The sequence below is a fragment of the Stegodyphus dumicola genome, chromosome 4, assembly GCF_044657685.1.
Source record: "Stegodyphus dumicola isolate Sdum_Otavi_A_Nest chromosome 4, ASM4465768v1".
In the NCBI taxonomy this organism is placed as follows: Eukaryota; Metazoa; Arthropoda; class Arachnida; order Araneae; family Eresidae; genus Stegodyphus; species Stegodyphus dumicola.
Genome location: NC_140771.1, coordinates 177,902,146 through 177,923,865, shown reverse-complemented (window position 1 = coordinate 177,923,865; position 21,720 = coordinate 177,902,146). Strand labels below are relative to the sequence as shown.

The 21,720-nt window shown below is 29.8% G+C and overlaps 1 protein-coding gene across 10 annotated transcripts in view; it reads right to left on the bottom strand.

The window, feature by feature from the left end:
• LOC118184465 (gamma-tubulin complex component 4-like) overlaps nt 1–21,720 on the bottom strand; it is a 139,995-nt gene that overhangs the window by 70,342 nt on the left and 47,933 nt on the right. For 9 of the 10 annotated variants that reach the window (XM_085815829.1, XM_085815831.1, XM_085815826.1 and 6 more), the window contains 3 exons: nt 11,511–11,656; nt 6,008–6,064; nt 2,971–3,050 (listed from right to left, as the gene is read on the bottom strand). In XM_085815829.1, coding sequence (XP_085671955.1) covers nt 2,971–3,050; nt 6,008–6,064; nt 11,511–11,656 — 283 coding nt within the window. The remainder of the gene's footprint in view (nt 1–2,970; nt 3,051–6,007; nt 6,065–11,510; nt 11,657–21,720) is intronic. The other variant, XM_085815832.1, reaches the window with a different exon arrangement.

The following is a 21,720-nucleotide window of genomic DNA, read 5'->3' as shown; positions in this document are numbered from 1 at the left end:
TTAGAAAACTTCAACCTGAAGTTTACATGGCTAAGTATTCTATGTGTGACAATTTTGTAACAGGTCAGTTATCAATGCAATACTGAAGTTCTTTCCTAGTATGTCTCAGGCACCTGTCATAGCAGTTATTGTGATGCATTGTTTAAAATCACCCAAACTTTCAAAAAGAAAAGAAACAATAATTTGGCCGACAAAGTGTACCCATAAGTAGTCGGTGTTAAGTGAAAATTTCAGTTGCTAACATGCCAGTCCAATGCTGATGCAAATTTTTATCCATACCACGTTAAAAAATCTGATGTGGATAGCACAACTTCTTTGTATGCCTCTCAAATTACATTTTCGTCTGCATTTCATTTAAACTTATTTCCCCATATTATTCTAACCTAATTTTGAAATTAAATATCCTGGTTAATTTTTGTCATACAGGAGTAAATTTTCTTGTATTTTTATTTTTCCATAACGACCAAAAACTTTTTCAAATATAAATATAGGAACTAAGAGACTGCATTAAATATCCGATTTCATTATTAGTTCAAATTTTTTTTTAACGTGAAATTACCAAAACATGAATATTTTCATCATTTAAAACACTTCTGTAATTGGAAGTATATGTGTATCATCAACGATTATGAAAATAAAGCCAAGTAAGAACTTTCAAGATGGGTAAGGAAGGTATATATATGTATATATATATATATACTTTGGGTATTGACAATTACAATAAAAAGAGATGCACATAACTAGATGTTATAGCAATCCGATACACAAAATTTCAACATTCTACAGCTAAAAATTTCTGAGTTATGCAAATTACATTCGTATGTGCAGATCTCACGAAAAAAATCCAATTGTGGAAACAGAATAAAGAGTCCTTTATTCTGTTTCCACATACAGACATCACATAAAAATATAGTGTTCAAAATGGATTCACGAACATTCAAAATGGATTAATTTAGAAGTGAAACAACAAGAAACAGCGTCATATTTTCAAATTATCACAGGACTAGTTTCAATGGTTTTACCGAACCATCATCCTCAGCTGCTAAAGCGCTGAACGAGATAAGATCTAATCTCATTCCTAATATAACACTGATTCTTGATGTTTCACTTCTAAATTAATACTTGTTCGGCATATTATTGTATCTTAGTCAAAATGGATATTTCCATTGAAATCTGATCATTGAATTTTTTTGCAATTACAATATTTTTTTTTACAAGAAAGTAAAAATTATACTCTACAACAATAATTCATTACAATACTATTGTCCCTGTGTCTATAAACACCATTTTTAAAGTTCCAGATAACAGCTTCTCTTTATTTCATTTCCATTTGATCATGAATTTTCTCCATAGTCTGAAACAGATTCTTCAGTATACACTTTTTTTTTAAATAGTACTTACAGTTAAGTTGAAATTCCCAAACTAGTTGCTAAGTTTATTTGACTATCAATGCACTGTTCATTTAATTCAAAAGTACAATTTTTTTACTCAAATTCTTTCATGTTTTTTTGACTTAGCCACCTCTAAAGCTTCAGTTTCCAAGACAAGAAATACACAAATGTTGAATAAAATAGACATGCTTTCTGCCTCATAAAAATATGTTACTTATAATCAAAAACCCGTTTCTTCACTCATTTAGGGATCTTAGATTAATCAGGGGTAAAACAATACTGCATCTCAATAATAGATTCAAACTGTCAGTGCAGGTAAACATATTTAACTCAGACAATTTTGAACATGAGAGTTTACTTCTGATTACAACACCAACCTTCTTTTAAAAAACTAGCATTTTTCAGTCTCATCCACAAGCATGTGAGGCAACAAACTTGAGAAAAGAAATGATAATTTTTGTCTTTTGATGGTCTGAAGATACTAGTACACAAGCCTGCAACATTTCATGTGTTCTTTTTGTTTATGTGAATAGCTTCAATCTAAAAGATGCTCAACACTGGATCTTTTTAGCTCAATGCTAAAACAAGGATAATTAGAAATTGCTCATGAATAAGGTCACATGCAATTTAAAGACAACTGACAAATAGATTCATTTCCAGGAATAATTTTGAAAAAATTCTACATGGATTTATTTATTTATTTTTAATTTTGACAGTTTGCTAAATTAGGATTAAAGACTTATTACACAGGGGGGGGGGGAATTCATTAAAGAAAACTGTTAAATACAGATTTGTTTATACAGGATTTGACTGTATATATAAGATGTAAATAGACTATTTACTAGATAATAGGTAAAAAAAAAAATGCTGCTAGAAAAAGTGCTTCAGGGAAGAGGCATACCATTATATTCTTAGATGCTTTCAATGCATATTATTCTCCTCAAATGTCTAAATAGTAAAATACACAAATAATTTCCAAACACCCTTGGTAATTTTTACTATTTTCAAGTCTATTGACAAATCTATTTCACACACTGTGGAATACGTTGCTAGTGACTGATGCTTCTTCAATCCTGCTTTTCAATTCTACTGATTCTGTAATTTTCTTAAATCTCACATAAATATCTTCTAGTGTAGTGATAATCTATTCAACTGGAAATTCATATTTGGATGCAATGGTTAAATAGGCAGAAAGCTATAATTAAAGCACATAAAGATAACTACCTCATAAAACTATTTTCTGTTTGAAGCAGAATGATATGGACACAGACAGTTCTGGATGAAATGCTAATGTTATTCCCCCAGAAACATGCTCATTTAGAGTTTTATTATTGATAGAGAGAAGCAAGTGCACTAAAAACTTTGATTCAATGAAAATGATAGCATAACTTTCTCTTGAAACACAATTTTTGATTAACATATTATTTATTTGTTAAAAAATGTTGTCAGCAATTATTGTTGATTTGGTGAATTATTTATATAGATACTCTGTATATATTACATAGAGATAAACTGCATAAACAAGCTTAAAATATAAGGTAATATCTTATCACAATATAGAAACAAACAAAAAAATTACTTGTTCATTGAAGCTTCAATTAATGGCACACCAGAACTAGATTGGTTATAGACTAATTCCAATATTCTGCAACCATGAATCTAGAAACAATTTTATGAATATATAAATAAACATAACTCATATATGAATATATAAAAAAATGAACGACTCCAACAAATAGCAAGTGCAGAAAATCTGGGCTGATCTTTGGAATATGGTAACAGGTAGTTTGGCGACATTTTGGAGGCGATAAAGGTTACTACCTAGGACTTTGGGAATAATGTGAGAAGTTTTCAGTTCTGATCATGCATTATTTTGAGTGAGGGAAATGAGAGATCATGAGATATGTCATGTGACATTAATGGACGAATCACTGTTCTTTAATCGGAAAAGGGGGTATATTTGTAAAAATATCTGCTGTACTTTATAGGAGTAGTTTCATTCTATATTCTGTGAAGCAGTGTTGTTTAATATTTGGATCCCATGGCCGTATATAAAGTAAATCTGAAATTTTTATTACGTTTATGGGTAATTGAAAAGAATTGCTTAATTGCGGATAAGTATGAATGTCCAATATGTGGGAATGAAATGAGATTGTGTAAAAGGAAGGATATTACAGATAGTTTGAATGGCGGTGCAAGAAACCTGGTGAAAATGGACATTTTGTGATCCGCCATGCACTCAAGATTCTGTAGAAGATTAGGTAAGTTAGTATTTTTAATTATTTGAGTATATTATTTTTATGCATTGTTCTAAATGTAAGGAGTAAATAAATTAATATGGTATTATTGGAAAATTGTTATTAGCAATGATTTAGTTTAAAGTAATTAGGAATGTAAGCTAATTTTTATTAATTTAATGTATGTGCTTATTTATATTTTAAGTAGTGTTTTTTAATTTAATTATATTTTAATTTAATGATCGTGATTTTGAGAGTTATATGTTTGTAGTATTTTGGTATACGTTTCAGTGGAAGTAAACGTGTATGGAAATAATTTAAATATTTGACACTAAGTATTTGTAACTATTTTTAATGTTTGCATATAAATTCGTTGGTGATGTTTATAATATAATAGATAATTTAGAGGTAAAAGCTTTTGGGTATTTTATTTATTTTATACGTGGAAATGTTCATTCTTGGAAAGAGTATATACTTTTTCGCGATCAGGTAATTTCATATATGTGCTTTTTACCAAATTTAAAGATTAAGAAAATTTTCCTGTATTTTCGTGCAAATTTTTGTAATTTATGAGAAAATAGCAGTGTAGATGGATAAAGTTAAGAGTGTGTGCAATGCCATTTTTGTGCAATTCTGGGATGTTTTTTTAAGTAAAAATAAGTCGACGTGTAAATGGTTTATGTGTATGTGCTATTCTGAAAAACGTGCAAGGAGTTTGCGATTGTGCACTTTTTCCCAATTTTGCAGTTAATATTTGTCATGATTAAGCAGTTTTGTTACATAAAATTTCTAGCATAAGTGTAATTCGGCTAGTAGATTGTTGGAAAAAGTGTTGAGTAAATAAAAAGAAAAGAAACATGTCTTTACTTCGTGAAGACAAAATGGCGGCAGAAAAAAAAAAAATAGAGGATTTCTGTTGCAGAGTTGGTCGCCAAATTTTCGCCAAAAAATCGCCAAGTTACCATAATCCAAAGATCTACCAAAATCTGATATTTAAAGAAATTACTTCCAGCTTTATTGAGAACATGCAATACAGAGAAACAAAATCTTGTAAATTAGAAATTTTTCATCAAAATATGTATTCTATTAGAGATGCAAATTGTCCTTCTTTGAATGAAAGGAAGGCTTTTGAAATAACATATACAGTCAAAAGTCTTTAATCCGGACTTGTCGGGACTTCGGCGTTTCCGGATTATCGGTTTTTCTGGATTATAGATCATCAATTTAAATCTGGTAAGATGGCATGCAGAAATTATAAAATTTAAAATATAAAACCGTAATTTATGAAATAAAGAGCAAATTATGATTTAAAGGGTATCAAAATTTACAAAAAAAAAAAGCTTAATATTTATTTGTTTACTTTATTAAACATTTCTTTCAATGCGCGCATGCATAAAGCATACATTACGCATAGTTGAAATTAAAAAATTGTAACCAGAAAACTATTTGATGTATATTCGTGATATTTATAATGACAAGAAATTTGATTTAAATCATATCAAAGACAGAATACATCGAGATGAAATACTACATTTAGTAAAGAATTATAAGCCAAATAAAATAAAAACATCTGCCCTGAAGATATGGATAATGCTGACAGATCAACTTCCAGTTCATTGCGGGCCGAGACGTTCCACCCCCTCCCCACAGAGCAGCGTGAAATTGATAAACAGATTTCAGAATGGTTAGAAAAACAAAGGATATGCCTTTATCCATCTTTTGCAGCAATTCCACTTTTTGTTTGATGGACATCGAAACATGCTTTTGCTTTGAAGATCCTTTGGCAGCTCCAGAATCGGAAATTCTTTTTGACATAATCAAAAGTTCAAGCTCACTTTTAAAAAATTGCTCTAACAGTCTGCAAAAAATAATGAGGATTAAGGAACAATGCTATCTGCAACTTTAAGTGAAATAGATAATTAGATAATTTTAGCTCAGCTTATACCGTCCGTTACACATTAAACGTGCATGCGTAAGCATATTATGCACACGCGTAAATGCATTATGCGTTTACGCATGTGCAGAAAGTTTGCAGCTTTGAGATCCTGATTATGGATGTCCGGATTAAGGACTTTAGACTGCATATATATGTGTGTGTGTGTGTGTGTCATTTTAGCATTAGGCCCCAAAACATTGCATCACAAAAAAACAAAAATTATATCAGGGGGGAAAATTGTTTATATATATATATATATATATATATGCTACAATTATTTCCCTAACATAACAGCGAGTAATATTTCCTTTTTTTAGTAAAAGAATAATGTCAAAAATTAAAAGCCTAATAATTTTTAATTTTTTGCTGAACATTTCATTATTTAGAATAAGTATAAACTTTTACATAATACATATATATTTATTTAGTTGTGATTTATATACCTTTTCCTTGACAATTTCATTCACAATATCAGATAAAACTTGAAAAAGATGTTGATACTAAAGAAGGGAAAAAATAATAAAATATTTTACTGTGTTATGAACAAAAATCTTAAAAATAATAATAAAATCCATCTAATCAAGAAGCAAAAAATCAAATAAATCCATCTAATCAAATAACTTTGTGCATACTGTCAAAACTCCATAAACTTTCTTGAAGAAATCTGACATACTTACAAATTGTACATAATTTTAAATTCTCCTTTATCTACAAATCTGACAAATGTCTGAATACAATATAAATTATCTAAGTTTTCAAATGTTATTTAATAGCAGTTCCCCCCCCCAGAAGAAAGGCAAGCACTAAATTATTAATAAAAAATTCCTAGTAAAAATAAGAATTACAAGTATTTTTTAAGGAATTAGATAACAACCATATTGAAATATTTTCAGAAAGCAACTACTAAGCAAAATATTGCCATACTTCTTAACCTTTTCCCAGGGGGCTGAGACATATATGTCCTGCACATTCACTACTTTAAATGTGTCTCAAAGAATTTCAGTAAACTATGGAGATTTAAAATTTACTCCTTAATATGGATTAGGAAGTGCAATACCCTGTCGATTTGTTTTTCTGTTCCTTTCAGTTAAAATAAGTGACTAAATGGCCAAAATACATTCAAAATTGGACCCTATAGCCCACGGGAAAAGGTTAAAAGAGGTTTCAAATATTCATCAGAAAATTTTATTTAAAGATTTTCAACATTGCTAAAAAATTAAAACTTGAATACCATCCCTTGGGCATACAACAGACTTTGCTTATAAGAAATCATACAATTTAACTACCTTAAAAAATTTATATTTTCAGATAATTACTTATATTGAATTACTGTACTTTACTGGGAGCATTTTATAGTTCCAACTGTGTGATAATATACATGTACTTCACACCAATAAGAGAGTTACAGCACTAAATTTTGATAAAAGCTCATTTAAATGAATTATATTAAGAAGTATACTACATCTTTTTACATACAAATTAGTTTAACAATAAGAGAAAAATATAGTTTTGTATTTTATATAATAAAAAATTAATAATATATTCATAGGCATGGCATTTAATCTGCAAAATATATAAAATGTACAAATTAATTTATTACATTATAATAGCATTACTCTCATTTGCTTTAATCAATCCCCTCCCCAAAAAATATTTTGCCAGCTTTTCAACCCCTAACTGATTTCTCAATTTCTTCTGTATAATTACAAAAGTAGAAAACATTCCTTCCATCCCTGCTATGAAGTTTTTGCTGTACTTATTAGTTTATCAGTAGCATCTAATTCTTTTACCCCTCAGCATTGCCCCTTTTCACTTGCAAGTAAGGCTTCGAGTTTATATTTTGATAATAAAATATGTGTTAAAAGTACACTGATGACAGTGCTTGTTAGTATTGTGATTTAAATAATTTTATGCATCTATGTTTTATTAAAGTTTGTTAATCTGCTTTCAAGATCTTTTCAAACTTTAGCAGTTTCAGCAATGCTTCAGTTATTTTTCTAGATTTTATCCAAAGTGACTGAAACTTTTCAGCAATATAAGAGATCTACATTTCATTTGACTGCCATATCATGAAATTCTGAACAAATATTTTTATATATTACATCTCGATTCTCTTTTACAACCTGCATGATAATTGGTGATTTCCTTATAAAGATTTCAAAGAAGTCTCATACTGAGTTAGTTCCAATATACTTCAGGTGATGTATTTAAACTAATTCCACTACATTCATTAAATGTGACTCAGGCAAGCTGTTGATTACTACTTGAATAACATGCTCAGTAACATTTTATATATTTAAGACTTTGGCCAATATCTTAAATATACATGCTGAAGAGCCTTAAGATGCAAGCTGAAAATTAATTTTTAATTCTTTTCTGATTTTGGGGGAATCTGTTGCATTACGAGTCTCAAAACTATCAATTTACATTTAAATTTGTTTTCAACTATCAATTTACATTTAAATTTGTTTTAAATTTGTTAAAAGAATCAAGAGCAAGCATAATTTTCACTTGCATGCAAACAAATATACATATTATAAGCTGATTGTAGATATTAAACCAAATTTCAAGCATCATACATATTGATTGATTAATTAATTAAAACATCAGTGCATTTGTCTATTTGTTCACAAGTTTTTGCCTCTAGCCTACCTTATTTTAACTATGAAATGATGCATTTCTAATATTTAAAAAAATATTCCTACTTTATGATCTATTTTAGATTTGTGAAAGATGGTGTTTTTACTGTGCATTTATTTAGACCATGTAGCACGCATTTTGAACTGGTGCCACTCACTCATCATCAGATTTATGCTTGAGACTAAATAGACATGAAAGTAACACACTTATTTGCATTGTACCAACATGGCTTATTTTATTTGGTTTATTTATCATTTATTTAGCTTGTTTAAATGATGGAAAATGTATTAAAATCAGATTTTAAGGTTATTTGTAATGTTTTTCAGGAGATATTAATTACTGAATACAAAAAATAAAATCTTTGCAAAGAAGTAAAATTGTTTAAAATACTTTTAAAAAAATAAAGAGAAGATTTTAATCAATGGCTTTTTTTAAAAAATCCAAAAATCAGTGACATCTTTTACCAAACTGCAAGTAATTTACAGCATTAAAATGAATTATAAATAAATAACAAGGCACTTTTCCAATTAATGAGGTGCCATTTGGCAATTACGTGAGTATTAGCATAAAATATAACTGGAGGAGACCAAAATGACAACCATAGCAATACAACAGCTTTAAAAAAACAAGAGAAAGAGACTATGCTGTTAAATCAAAATTAAAAACAAAAAGATAACCACAGAAATTGACAAATAAAGATGCAAATTATTTCAATTCACAGTCATGCAATGATTCATTCCTAGACAGTTGAAAAAATTAAGCTTTAGACAATAGTAAATAAATAGAATGCATATCAGAAAAGGAATACACAAACTTTTGAACAGCATAAAATATTTAACAAATTTCCTTCTCATGGTAAAATCTCCCATCACAATGCCATATCCATTCTTCAGTAGTAGCAAAATACAATATCATCTTGTTGTAGTTCTTCCAAACATACTTCAGTATGGATGATATCTTTATTTGAAAAAAAAAAAAAAAAAAATAATCAAGACTATTCATCACTTGGCAACTGCTAAATCATGCAATCAATACTCATTCTTCCTTTCTTTTTCCTTTTAAGCACTTTAAGTAAAACAGAAAATCTCAAATGGGAGTATTATTGAATCAATGTCAATTCTTTCCATTTACTTGCAACGACGTCACTGCATAGGTACCTTAAATTGAAATAAACAGTACTTTTCCATTAAAGCCATACATACCACTTGACACTTTTCATATTTTGGCATAGTTCCTTGGCACTAAGTTTCATACAAACAAATTTTTTATTTATTTATTTTTTGAATACTGCAATGGATTTTCCAATTTGGAATTTGTCAAGAGATGAATAAATGGCTATTCCATTTCTTCATGAAAAAAATTATTTTTTGCAAAGAATGATTGCATTTGAATAATTATCTCACGAAATTAAAATGTGGCTTGAAAACCGAAATGAGTATGAAGCCTTTGTTCATGTTGGGAAGAGAAAGGTATCTAAACACAAAGATAGTTTGCTCGATCCTACATTCCTATCATTACTACTATACAAATAATAATAATAATAATAATAATAATAATAATAATTCATGAAAGACAGCATATGAAAAATCAGTTTGCTGTTGGGTTCCTGATATTTTAATGTGGAGTATATGAGAACGTTTCAGCTATTAGATATCTCATCCTAACATTAAAATCAGAAGATGAAGCAAAATTGAGCAAATTGACAAAAGCTTATTCATAAACAGAAAAAATAATGTAGGCTGTATCCGTTCCTCATAACAGGTTTTTGGCAGATTGTGTCATTTCTTTGTTATTCCTCATCTTTCTATGAAAACCTTAATGGCCTCATTAGAGAAAAATGCAGCAGAGGAACTATTACACATAGGTCACTCTGAAATTTTTAAGTGACCTGACAATATGTGGCAAAAGAAAATTATTTGTTAGAATAGTAAATTTGAACTCTTTCAGGTTTACAGATGAAAATTTGTGGCAACAATGATAATTTATCTATCATGGAATAAATTTTGAAAGAAAGTAAAATGAAGCTGATGTAAAAGCATCATTGCATTACAATTTTCTATGATTATAATGAATAAGATAATTCAGATGGTTTACAGTTAGCATATGGAAAAGAAGCTCCATCTCATGTCACTTTACTCAGGTGTTTCATAGAATACTGTAATTCTAAATCTAAATTCTCTCCTCGATGAAGAACACACAAGAAGACCTGTGTCAACAGTAGTGCTTTATAATATGTCAACCACATGAGAAATGTAAATCAATGATAACTGCTGTATCTATCAAACGATACAGAAGAAATTTAATATTAGATCTGCAGCTATACAAAAAATAATTTATGAAAGACAGCATATGAAAAATCAGTTTGCTGTTGGGTTCCTGATAGATTAATGTGGAGTATATCAGAAACCGAAGATTACTTAATGATGGCGGATACTATCATATACTACATTATTTCTAAAACCGTAATTGGTGATCAAATGAACACATCATTTTTTGAGATTCTAATATGTCAAGAAAGTAAAGTATGGGTCTTCGAAGATGACTCCCAAGTCAACAATGGTGAGAAGCCAACAAGCAGTGAAAGAAATTTTTGCAGTTTTCTTCAGTGATCAAACATCCAGCCTATTGTTCTGATCTTGCTATGAGTGACAAAAAAAAAAAAAAGAAAAAAGAAAAAAAAAAAAAAAAAAAAAAATTATGTAGCCTGTCATTTTAATTCCAAAGATGAAATTGATGAGGCTATAAAAGAATATTTTTTATTATTGATTCCAAGCAATGGATAGCTTGAAGTGTTTAAATCTTTGGAAAATCTATCTACAAAAATGCACTGATGTTGAGAAAATTACTTTTAATATGCTTAAGATTTGTAAGTTTTAACTTCTACATTTAGCAGTATCTCAAAACTTGAGAGTGACACTCATATTTTCTAACCACTGAGGTGGACACAAATTTTACAGTTTGCCAATGTTGTCAGATAACATTGCCTCACAGTAATTTAGCAAAAAAGGAAGAAAGCTTGAAAAATAAAACAATGTTTTGGGAGGAAAAAGGTCTAATATCAAGACAGAGGCAAGTGGAAAGAAATAAGCAAATTAAATCAGAATGCCAATGAAAATTCATAGTAAGGCTTTAACAAAAAAATATCTAAATAAATTACCTCATCAGGTACTTCAGCATTCAAATATGACTGGCACCCCATTAATCAAAAAGTATCAAATATAATGCAAACACTATATTCATTAAAAAAAGAAACCTATACTTTGCTTAAGCCTAGAAGTTAATTTCAAACAGACCAAAAATTTATACCTTGTCCAGCTTTAAAAAATGTGTAAGAGGTAAAAATGGATCCTTCAACAATTCTTCTTCAACTGCAACCAGTTCCAACTGATATATGTTTAGGACAGCCTCTAATCCACAGCAGAAAGACTCCAGATATAATCCACACATTCCAGCTATTATGCGGATATAAATTAATTATATTTTTCAAAAACAAATACAGCCAAAGGCTGGGGAACACTAGAAAATGGTATCACTTCTTATGCAGATTTTAAACGCCAAATTTTAAGGCAGACTTTTTCTTTTAATTTTATAAGCAGATGAATGAATTTAATTAAAAAACTTCTTTATATCATAATTTCTATAACTTTTTTAAAATTTAAATAATAGGTTCAGTTTCTAGAATCATCTCATTAATTCAAATTCTAGTTAACAACAATTTTCTTATACAATCAAAAGTCTTTAATCCGGAATGATCTATAATCCAGACCTCAAAGCTACAAACTTTCTGCGCATGCGTAAATGCACAATACCTTTACATGCGCATATGCGTTTACGCATGCGCATAATACGTTTATGCATGCTCGTTTAATGTATAACGGACGGTATAAACTAAGCTAAAATTATCTCAGTTAATGTTGCAGATTGTGTTGTTCCTTAATCTTCTAATTGGATGTGGCTTATTATTTTTTGCAGACTGTTAGAGCAATTTTATAGAAGTAAGCTTGAACTTTCGATTATATCAAAAAGAATTTCCGATTCTGGAGCTGCCGAAGGATCTACACAATGAAAGCATATTTATATGTCCATCAAACAAAAAGTGTAATTGCTGCAAAAAATGGATAAAGGCATGAATAGAGTGACAGAGAGGTGATTTGTTTCTCTAACCATTCCGAAATCTTTTTATCAATTTCACGCTGCTCTGCGTGGGGGGGAGGACATCGCGGCATGCAATGAACTGGAAGTTGATCTGTCAGCACTATCCTTATCTTCAGGGCAGATGTTTTTATTTTATTCGGCTTACAATTCCTTACTAAATGTAGTATTTCATCTCGTTGTACTCCATATCTTTGATATGATTTAAATCAAATTCCTCGTCATTATAAATATCACGAATACACATCAAATAATTTTCTGGTTGCAATTTTCTAATTTCGACAATGCGTAATGTAAGCTTTACGCATGCGCGCGTTGAAAGAAATGTTTAATAAAGTAAACAAATAAATATTAAGCTTTTTTTTTTGTAAATTTTGATACGCATAATTGCTCATTGATATCAATCATAATTGCATCTTAACTGCTCTTTATTTCATAAATTACAGTTTAATATTTTTAATTTTATATTTTCTGCATGCCATCTTACCAGATTTAAACTGAAGATCTATAATACGGAATTGCCGAAGTCCCGACGAGTCCGGTTTAAAGACTTTTGACTGTATTCCTTTTCACCAAATAAAAGGAAAGGAAGCTAAATAACATAATGAGAATTAGTTGGATTAATTATCTAAAGTAAAGCCACAGAAAGATGTTATGTAGAAAAATTTAACTTTAAATGAATTGGGATATAATAATTTAATACTTTCTATTAATTAGCTGAAAAACTAGTGGCAGACCAAAAATTTTAAAATAACTTCACTTAGAATCCGAAATAAGGCAATTGGTGATTGCAGTTAAACTAAATTACACAAATTAATTATCTTCAGAAAGTAAATTAAATTAATTTAAAATTCTAACTCTTTAATTCAATAACATTGACAATGAAATAATTTTCTTCATATAAAATCAAAACATATATTTTTTAATAAATATGAAAATGCAATTTATTCCAGACCCATTTTGATGTTTAATAACTCATAAAATAATGAAGATATAAACAAACTTATAGCATTTATTGATGGAATAACTTATATATTTTCCTTTTCAGGTTTGAATATCTTTACTTTTGTAAATATTGTCTGCATGTGTGGTTAATTTCATTTTCCAGTCTAAATATATGTACTTTTCTAAATATCGTTGCTTATTAATTGCATTTTTCTCTTTTTTGTTTTTGGCAACTATTGCAATGTTATTAAGACACAATAACACGCCGAATAAATACTAATTCAGAAGACAAACAACAAATTTTGTAAATATAACGCTGATTTTTGTTGTTTGTCTTCTGAATTAGTATTGCAATGTTGATGTGTTTGTTCTAGTACTTTTGTATGTTTTTTTTTTTTTTTTTTTTTTTACCGGATATTAAGGAGAATGCATACACCACAAGAGAAAGCACAGATTTTATGGTAGTTCATAGATGGATTGGGCAAGGAGGTCAAATTCCTTGGCCACCCAGATCACCTGATATAATGCTGCTGGATTTTTTCCTTTGGGGATTTGTAAAGAACAACGTTTACAGGAGTAGAGTGTCGAACATTGATGACCTAAAAGATAGAATTACAACTGCAATAGCCTCTGTGGATGCCGACATGCTTGCCAGTACCTGGAGTGAAATTGAATATCGACTTGATATTCTCCGTGCGACGAAGGGGGTACACGTGGAAGTTCATTGACAAGGGTCATGAAACTTTTTGAGTCTATCTAACCATTTATGTTATTAATTTTAATCTTATTATTTTATGAGTTATAAACATATAACTCATAAAATAACACCCTGTAACTTTAAAAACACCCTGTATTATCTGTCTTTAAAATGTCATAACCGTCTGACATTTCTGAAATCATGTAAATCTCATCCCAAACTCTAGAAATAGCCACAAGTTCATTTCATTGAAATACAAATATGAGCACAAGGGGAACTTTCCCATCTACCATGCCGGTACCACCTACTCCTCAAGACACCAGGGAAAGATTATCCACACATGAAACCATTCAATAACCATTTCAAATAAAAAATAATAAATCAGACCATAATTTAGGTACTCATAATTAATTAATTCCACAATTAAACTGCAATATGATAGCCAGGTTCTTTGAAGATCCATTTTCCTTAACAATCAGATGGGGGCATGACTGACTTCATTAAAAGAAACATCAACCAGAATTTATAATTAAAACACATCTATTAATCATCTGTTAACATAAGATACAAGGGTTGGACAAAAATATGAAAACACTGAAATAACAAAATATATTGCTGTGACTAATACAGTGTAAGAGAACCACTGGCATTCACACAGAACCACAGCTTGTAGGCTTCTCAGAATGGATAAATAAAGGTCATGTATGGTTTGCCAGGAAATCTTGCACCACTCTTCCTGTAAAATGTTAGTAGGTTCAGTTAACAGCGATGGCAGTGGAGGCAGGGTTCGTACACATTTCCTTACATGGAAATTAACGACTTTTAAGGACCATCAAAGAAAAAATTAAGGACCTATCAGGGGGGAAAAAACGAATAGAATAAAGCAATTATCCATTTAAGAAACTAACAGAAGTGTGTATTATGCACTATTATTAAATTCAATTTAATACTTAACATAAAACAATTTTGAAAATTAAACTAACTCCCTACAAGTTATGAAGTAGATAACATTAAATTAAGAATATAATTTCTTGAAAAACTTGTATAGGTGTATTTCACACTACTAACAGTCACAGATATTTTAGAGATTTACATGATTATTATTTAACTTATTTGATATTTATTTAAACACAGTCAACTACTATTATAATTGCAATGTAAGAATATTTTGCAGATTAAAATAACAGATTTGTAAACATACAATTTATTTCTTTGGTTTTTTGAAAGATACTAGAATAATAAACTATGCAATAAAAGATACAAAACATTTATGCTTTTTTAAAATCTGAAATTTTTTCAGATATTTTAACATCTAATTTATTTATGTCTATTTCCTTTTCTTTAACTATTCTTCTAAGTTTATTTGTTTTGATAAACAAATCAATGTTCCTGCTGGTTACGGCTTCATCTGCTAAAAGCGTCTATCGAAGCTGCTGCTGATCTTATTTCTTTATTAATTTCAATATTAAGAATACCTCCAGAAAATTTTATGTAATCAAATACTGTGCGTTGAGAAATGTGTGATGAGTCACTTAAATTTTCAATTTCAACTGCTTTATTTACAGAGAAGCCCCTTTCCACAAAGGCCTGTCCATGTGACAAGATAAGAATCATTTTCACTATTTTCGTTACTTTAGAATAGTGAAAATCATGAAAATAAGGAGTGAGAAATGTGTCAAGAGAAAGATTTTGAGAATCAAAAGTAGAAAATTCATGTAAATTTGTCTTAACTACTTTGTCTAGAATCTCTCCAAACTGCAGCAGAATTTCATCACAATTATCTTGTAAAACACGTTTATTACGCGTTAATACGGTTAGAACTATTTTCATTTTGTTCTGGGTTTTTCTTGGACTTTTAGCCATCAACTGTGGGTCTATACAAGATGCATTTCAAATAAGAGAATAATTTATTGGACATTTAGCCATTAAGTGTTGTATCATTGTTAAGACACATTGTTGAGTTTCAATGCAAAACTTGCAGCTTGTGAAATGTCCTTCTTGCGGCATTTATCATTCATTAACTAGCTCAGCAATGAATCCCAAATAAACTTTACGTTTATCATTATAACAATTTGGATCATTAAAATTAAATTTATAAAGATTTTCAGTACTATTCGGTTTCGAGGGCCGTAAAAAAATTGCAGCCAAAATGTACGTGCAAAAGCGCCAAATCTAGCAAATGCGCCCATTTAACAGAGCGCTAAATCTAGCATACGCGCTGATTTCAGATTGCGCAAGTTTATATAGTTCTATATTTCTTAAGACGCCATTGAAATACTAGTTTAATTTTTAAATTATTTTTTGATTTTAAAGTGCTAAAAGCAATCATTTACAAGTTTTAAGATATCTTCAGCAAAAAAGGGAATAAGTGGTTTATTGCTTTGATAATATTCAAGGAAAGGCAATAATATTTTCGACAGAGAGAGAAAAAAATTTAATTTTATAAGAAATGTTTTATCCTTAGTTGCCTCCAAAATATTTGAGAAAGATTTCAATGAATTTTTTTTAAACTGCCCCATTTCAACTTTTTTAACGTATAGTAGCAAGTCATCCCATATTTCAATGGCTCTTTCAACTGCTGGAACATTTTGCAACCATCGGTAACAGCAGAACTTCACAGGGACCGTACGAACCCTGGGAGGTACTATTCGGTTTCGAGGACCGTAAAAAATTGCCAAACTATTGTTGATGCCAATGCTGCCAAAAATAATTGCGGCAACCCTAATAATTGTGGCAAGAAAGGAAGTATAATAGTAAATAACTATCTAAGATTGATGTTTTAATTTAGATGAAAGGTTAATTTCATATAATACTTTTTTATTATTATAATTTATACGAAAAAGACTAAACATGACTGAATGGTAGCATAAGAGTAAATAACTATTTCAGATCATTCTTATAATTTATATAAAAATTTCTAAACATAACTGAATGGATGAGTTATTCGCTATTTCGCTACCGACTATTGCTAAAGCATAATTTCGCTACCGACTTATCGTCAAAGCATAATTTCATCTTGTTGGTCGTTCAAACATAATTTTCTATATAGTGAATGATGCCTTTTCTTTGAAAATATTCTCGGTAAAGTGCAGAATCGCTCACGCATTTGTTTGCCGCTTTTTACAAGGGTAAAAACTATTGAATTTTTGTCAATTTTCTTTTACTTTTTAAGTGAAAATAAGTCGATGTGCACATGGATACCGAGTATGTGCAATTCTTAAAAACGCATCAAGCAGTATGTGAATCTGGACTTTACCCAAAATTCTATTGCCGACTTTTCGTCATGGGCAATTCCCAAACTGTTAAATCCATAAGATATCAAAAAAGGATTTAAAATCAAAAAAGGATTTAAAAATTAAACTAGTATGTCAATGGCGTCTTAAATTTATGCAATCTGAAATCAACGCTTACGCTAGATTTGGCGCGCTGTTAAATGGGCGCATTTGCTAGATTTGGCGCTTTTGCGCATAGATTTTTGCTGCAATTTTGTTACGGCCCTCAAATCCGAATAGTACCGCAGTGGATAGCATTCATGCAGATTTCTCCCCAAAATAGCCCATAAAAGCTCAATAATATTGATATTTGATGACTGTGGTGGCCATGATAGATGGGAAAGTTCCCCTTGTGCTCGTAAAAACAGTCCTAGATGATATGAGTTGAATGAACAAGAGGTCTGTTGTCTTGGAACATGGCATCACCATTGGGGAACAAAATTTGTACCATGGTCTGGATGTAATCAGATAGAATGGACACTTAATCCTTGGCAGTAATGTGACCTTGCACAGTAATGATGGGTCCCATTGACTGCCCCTACATTCATTGATTAAATAATATTCCAGATCATTTCTATTACAAGTGTAATTTATATTAGAACTGGATTACAAATTTAAACATAACGTATGATTAGTTTAAATTATTATAGAACATTTCCCATTTCCTTTTTTTCCTTTTCTACTGATACTTAAAATAGATATTTATCTTTCTTTTACTTAATTTCATTGGGATTACAACAACCCTTAATTAGTTAGAAATTATAATTAGTTATTAATTAGTTATAAACTAATTAATCTTACATATTCAATTATGTCAACTGCATTCCAGTACTTAACATTCACATTTGTAAACCACTATCAAATTACATAAGACATTTTAATTAACCGAATTCCCTTTCTTTTAAATATTTTAAATCATTTAAGCACAATTCATTTCCCATTAATTACAGTAAATAAAATTCCTTTTATGCTAATTAGTTTAAGAATAAAAAATTACCCTTACTTGAGAACAAAAACAAAGAAAATAATATAAAGACAGCTCACAGTAGGATTTCATTAAAAAAGTATCAGTAAGTCTTAGCAGAATCAGCCATCTCCCTATGATTTTCCCAAGGCAAAATATCAGTCTCTGAAGAGAAGAATGCATTTGCACCTTGCACTAAGTTTAGGATCCTCAAATTTAAATTTGTCATCTTTAGCAAAAAATGGTACGATAAAAAACAAGGCTAGCTTTTTCATAGGTGTCCAAGAAATAAAAGTAAGAAGACAATGGAGACCAAGGATACCCTTAAGAAGTAACCATGACAAAATAAGTAAATCAAGATTTTTCTTCAATGGAAAACGGGCATCTTAGTCCAATATGCTCAAGCTGAAATTCTTCACTTTTTCTCTCTTTAGCAAAATACCTTCTCCTTCTCAATAGTCGACCTAGCACTTTCTGGTCGAGAGACAAGTAGAACCATAACTTGATTAAGCCTCCACAGCTCATAAGCCAAGTGAAGCTACTTCTTTTCTTAAAAATTTGAATAAAATGAAAACAATCCTGTTTCTGCCTAACATGCAACAACTTTTAAAACCTCAACTTCTCAGAAATAAAGATTGCATCTAAATCTACCATTTGCTCAAATTAGTTATAAATTAATCTCTATCCATTCAAATCCTTTCTTAAAATTTCCCCCAGCTAATGAATAAAGGGTTGACTTACAGTGATTTTTTCCAAGATAAGAAGTCTAATCTCTCCAACTGCACCAAATCCTGTTTTCATGCAAAATTTCAAGAAATGTTTCCAACAAGCTTCTGTCAAAGCTATAGCACTAGCAGTAATAAAAAACTCAGAAAAGTTTACACTTAAAACGAAGCCAAAATTTAGCACATCTTGACTCAATCTCAACACATGTTCAGTGTTGAAAGTTAAAGAGGAAGGATCAGTAGCTGTCTGTTGCTGTCATGCTGACCTTTGAACCCAAGTGAGTGGCAGCAAGGAAAAAATCACCTGCTTCTAGATAAACTATATTTTTCAATAGCTTTTGAAAAAATTGTAACACATTTAGAGAAAACTGTGCTTATGACATTAGATTATTAAAATCATTGTGAATTAGTACATAACAAAAAATTTATATTTAAAATTTTTCTCATTGTCTTTAATTATCTATACAATTTCCTAACCAATTCTTTCAAATGAATTACATATCTTAACTAACCAGGTGATATAGCCAAGGATGATTACTTTTCTAGGCATGCATAAAAGTCCCTGATACTCCTTTCACATGTTTATAAAGTAGATACTTAACCCCCTTAACTAGTTAATTTTTTCACCTGAAATGATTCTAAAAAAAAAAAAAAAAAAAAAAAAAAAAAAAAAAACATATAATTAAATGCTATACTTCATAGAATATAAATATGAGCTAATTTATTTTGTAACTTTCATTATTAATGTTTTTGAATCATTTTTAATTTTAAAATTTTAAAACAAAATTATCCCTAAATGTTTGCTTTTCACAATTACACTCTGTATGTAATGAAAACAAGTAATGCAATGAAAAACAACAAGTAATGCAGTAGAAATAAATTTACAATATTTCTCAAAAATAAACTTATTTGAGAAAAAGGTTAAATAAAAAGTTCACTCTTTTCAGAGCTAATTTTTTTCATAACTTTTAACCTTTGTGTGTGTGTGTGGTACAACTTGAAGCATGGTGTAATGCAGGGTTTCTTAAACTTTTTGATATGGGGATCCCCTAATATTTACGAAAATTTTGTGGGACTCCATAAAGCATTGTGCAAATCTGACACATGGGTGAGTGAAACTGTCACTTTCTTCACTTGTACTGTAATATACTATTGCAGTTTTAGGTTATTGTCTTTATTTTTTAAAGTAAAATGAACGTTTCTATTATAAAAAAAATGTGTTAAAATTTTTTCGTTTTTTCTTTGTCTGTATTGTATTGTTTTATCTTTATCTATTTTCAGATACATTATGTAAAAAAGTTGGTAATTTTAAAATCATAATAAGTTAAAAAATAACAAAATTGCTAAATTTTTTGTGACCCCTTACTGTAAGTCCTGCAACCCCAACCCACAGTTTAAAAAACTGGTGTTATGTTGCATTCAGGACAGAAATAAAGCCTTTTTTTTAGATTCTAGTTCCATTCTCATTCCTTTTCGAACAGCAAACTACACATCACTTTGTGAGCCTAAGCTTTTATCTGTGGGTGCAATAATTTCTATAAATTGCCCTTCTGTTAGAGAATTAAGTTCAGAACCTAGTGGTTCACATTTGATATTTATTCCAGAATGGTATTTTTCAGTAATGCAGTCAATAAGATCAAGTGCAAACTCTAACTCTGTGTTATTACCCACTTTCTTATGGTAGACAACTGATATCCATACAGTGATATTAAAAATATGAGAAAAAATAATTTTGTAATATTTCTTCCCTTTTTCTTCGATAATTTCAGAATTTTTTTAATTTTGATCCATGTAGTCCATTTTATTCATAGTATTACTATAATCCATTACAAGATTGGATTTTTTTTTTTTTTTTTTTTCCTTTTCTGAAAGGGCTTGAATTTATTCCATTCGAGGATTGTGAACAGTGATGAATTTTTTTTAATCCATCCATTTCATTACAATAACTTTTCCTCTCTGAAAAGATTTCTCATTCCTATGATTTCTCATTCCCCCCCCCCCCCAGTTTTCATAATTTCATTTCCTTTGGTACTTCCCTTCTCTTCAGGTTTAGTATGCCATAAACCTGAAGAGAAGGGAAGTATCCATTCAACATGAAATAAGTTTGTCTGCTGATTTCAGTGAAAAATAATAATTGTCTGCAGTAAGACAGTAATCTTTATGAAGCAATGAATAATCATTGTAAGATCAACTTGTAACGAAATACAAAGATCAAAATACTCAGGCTTCAGAACTGAATCTAATTCAGTATAAATTGTAATAAACCACACATAAACGGATATCGATTTGCACAGCATAAAACATTTTATTCCAAATCTAATTCTTTTTATGGGAATAAACTACTTTCATCCTAGTCATCCCTTGAATAGCATAAAGCTCTCATCTATTGCAACATCTTGCATTAGCATCACTGTCTCTCTAAATTTCTCATTTAGATGCTTGGTAACTGGTCATATTTTTGACAATTTGGGGCATTCGTGATTTTAAAGATCAAATGCTGAATTATTAGAGATATGCAAGTAGCATAGCAGAAGAAGGAACCGATGATGAGATATTATTTTAAGGAAAAAAGGTGTATTTGTGGAATGTATCTTGCTCCAGTAGTGATAAATTCCAGGTTTCTTCACAATTCTTTAAAGTATATTTAGAGTGAAAAATAAATGTATCTGTTGCAAATTTGTTTCTTCACAAAATTTACTTCTTGAGAAATGTAGCACTCAATTCAACTGTCTGTATCTCAATATACTGTCTGGCATACATT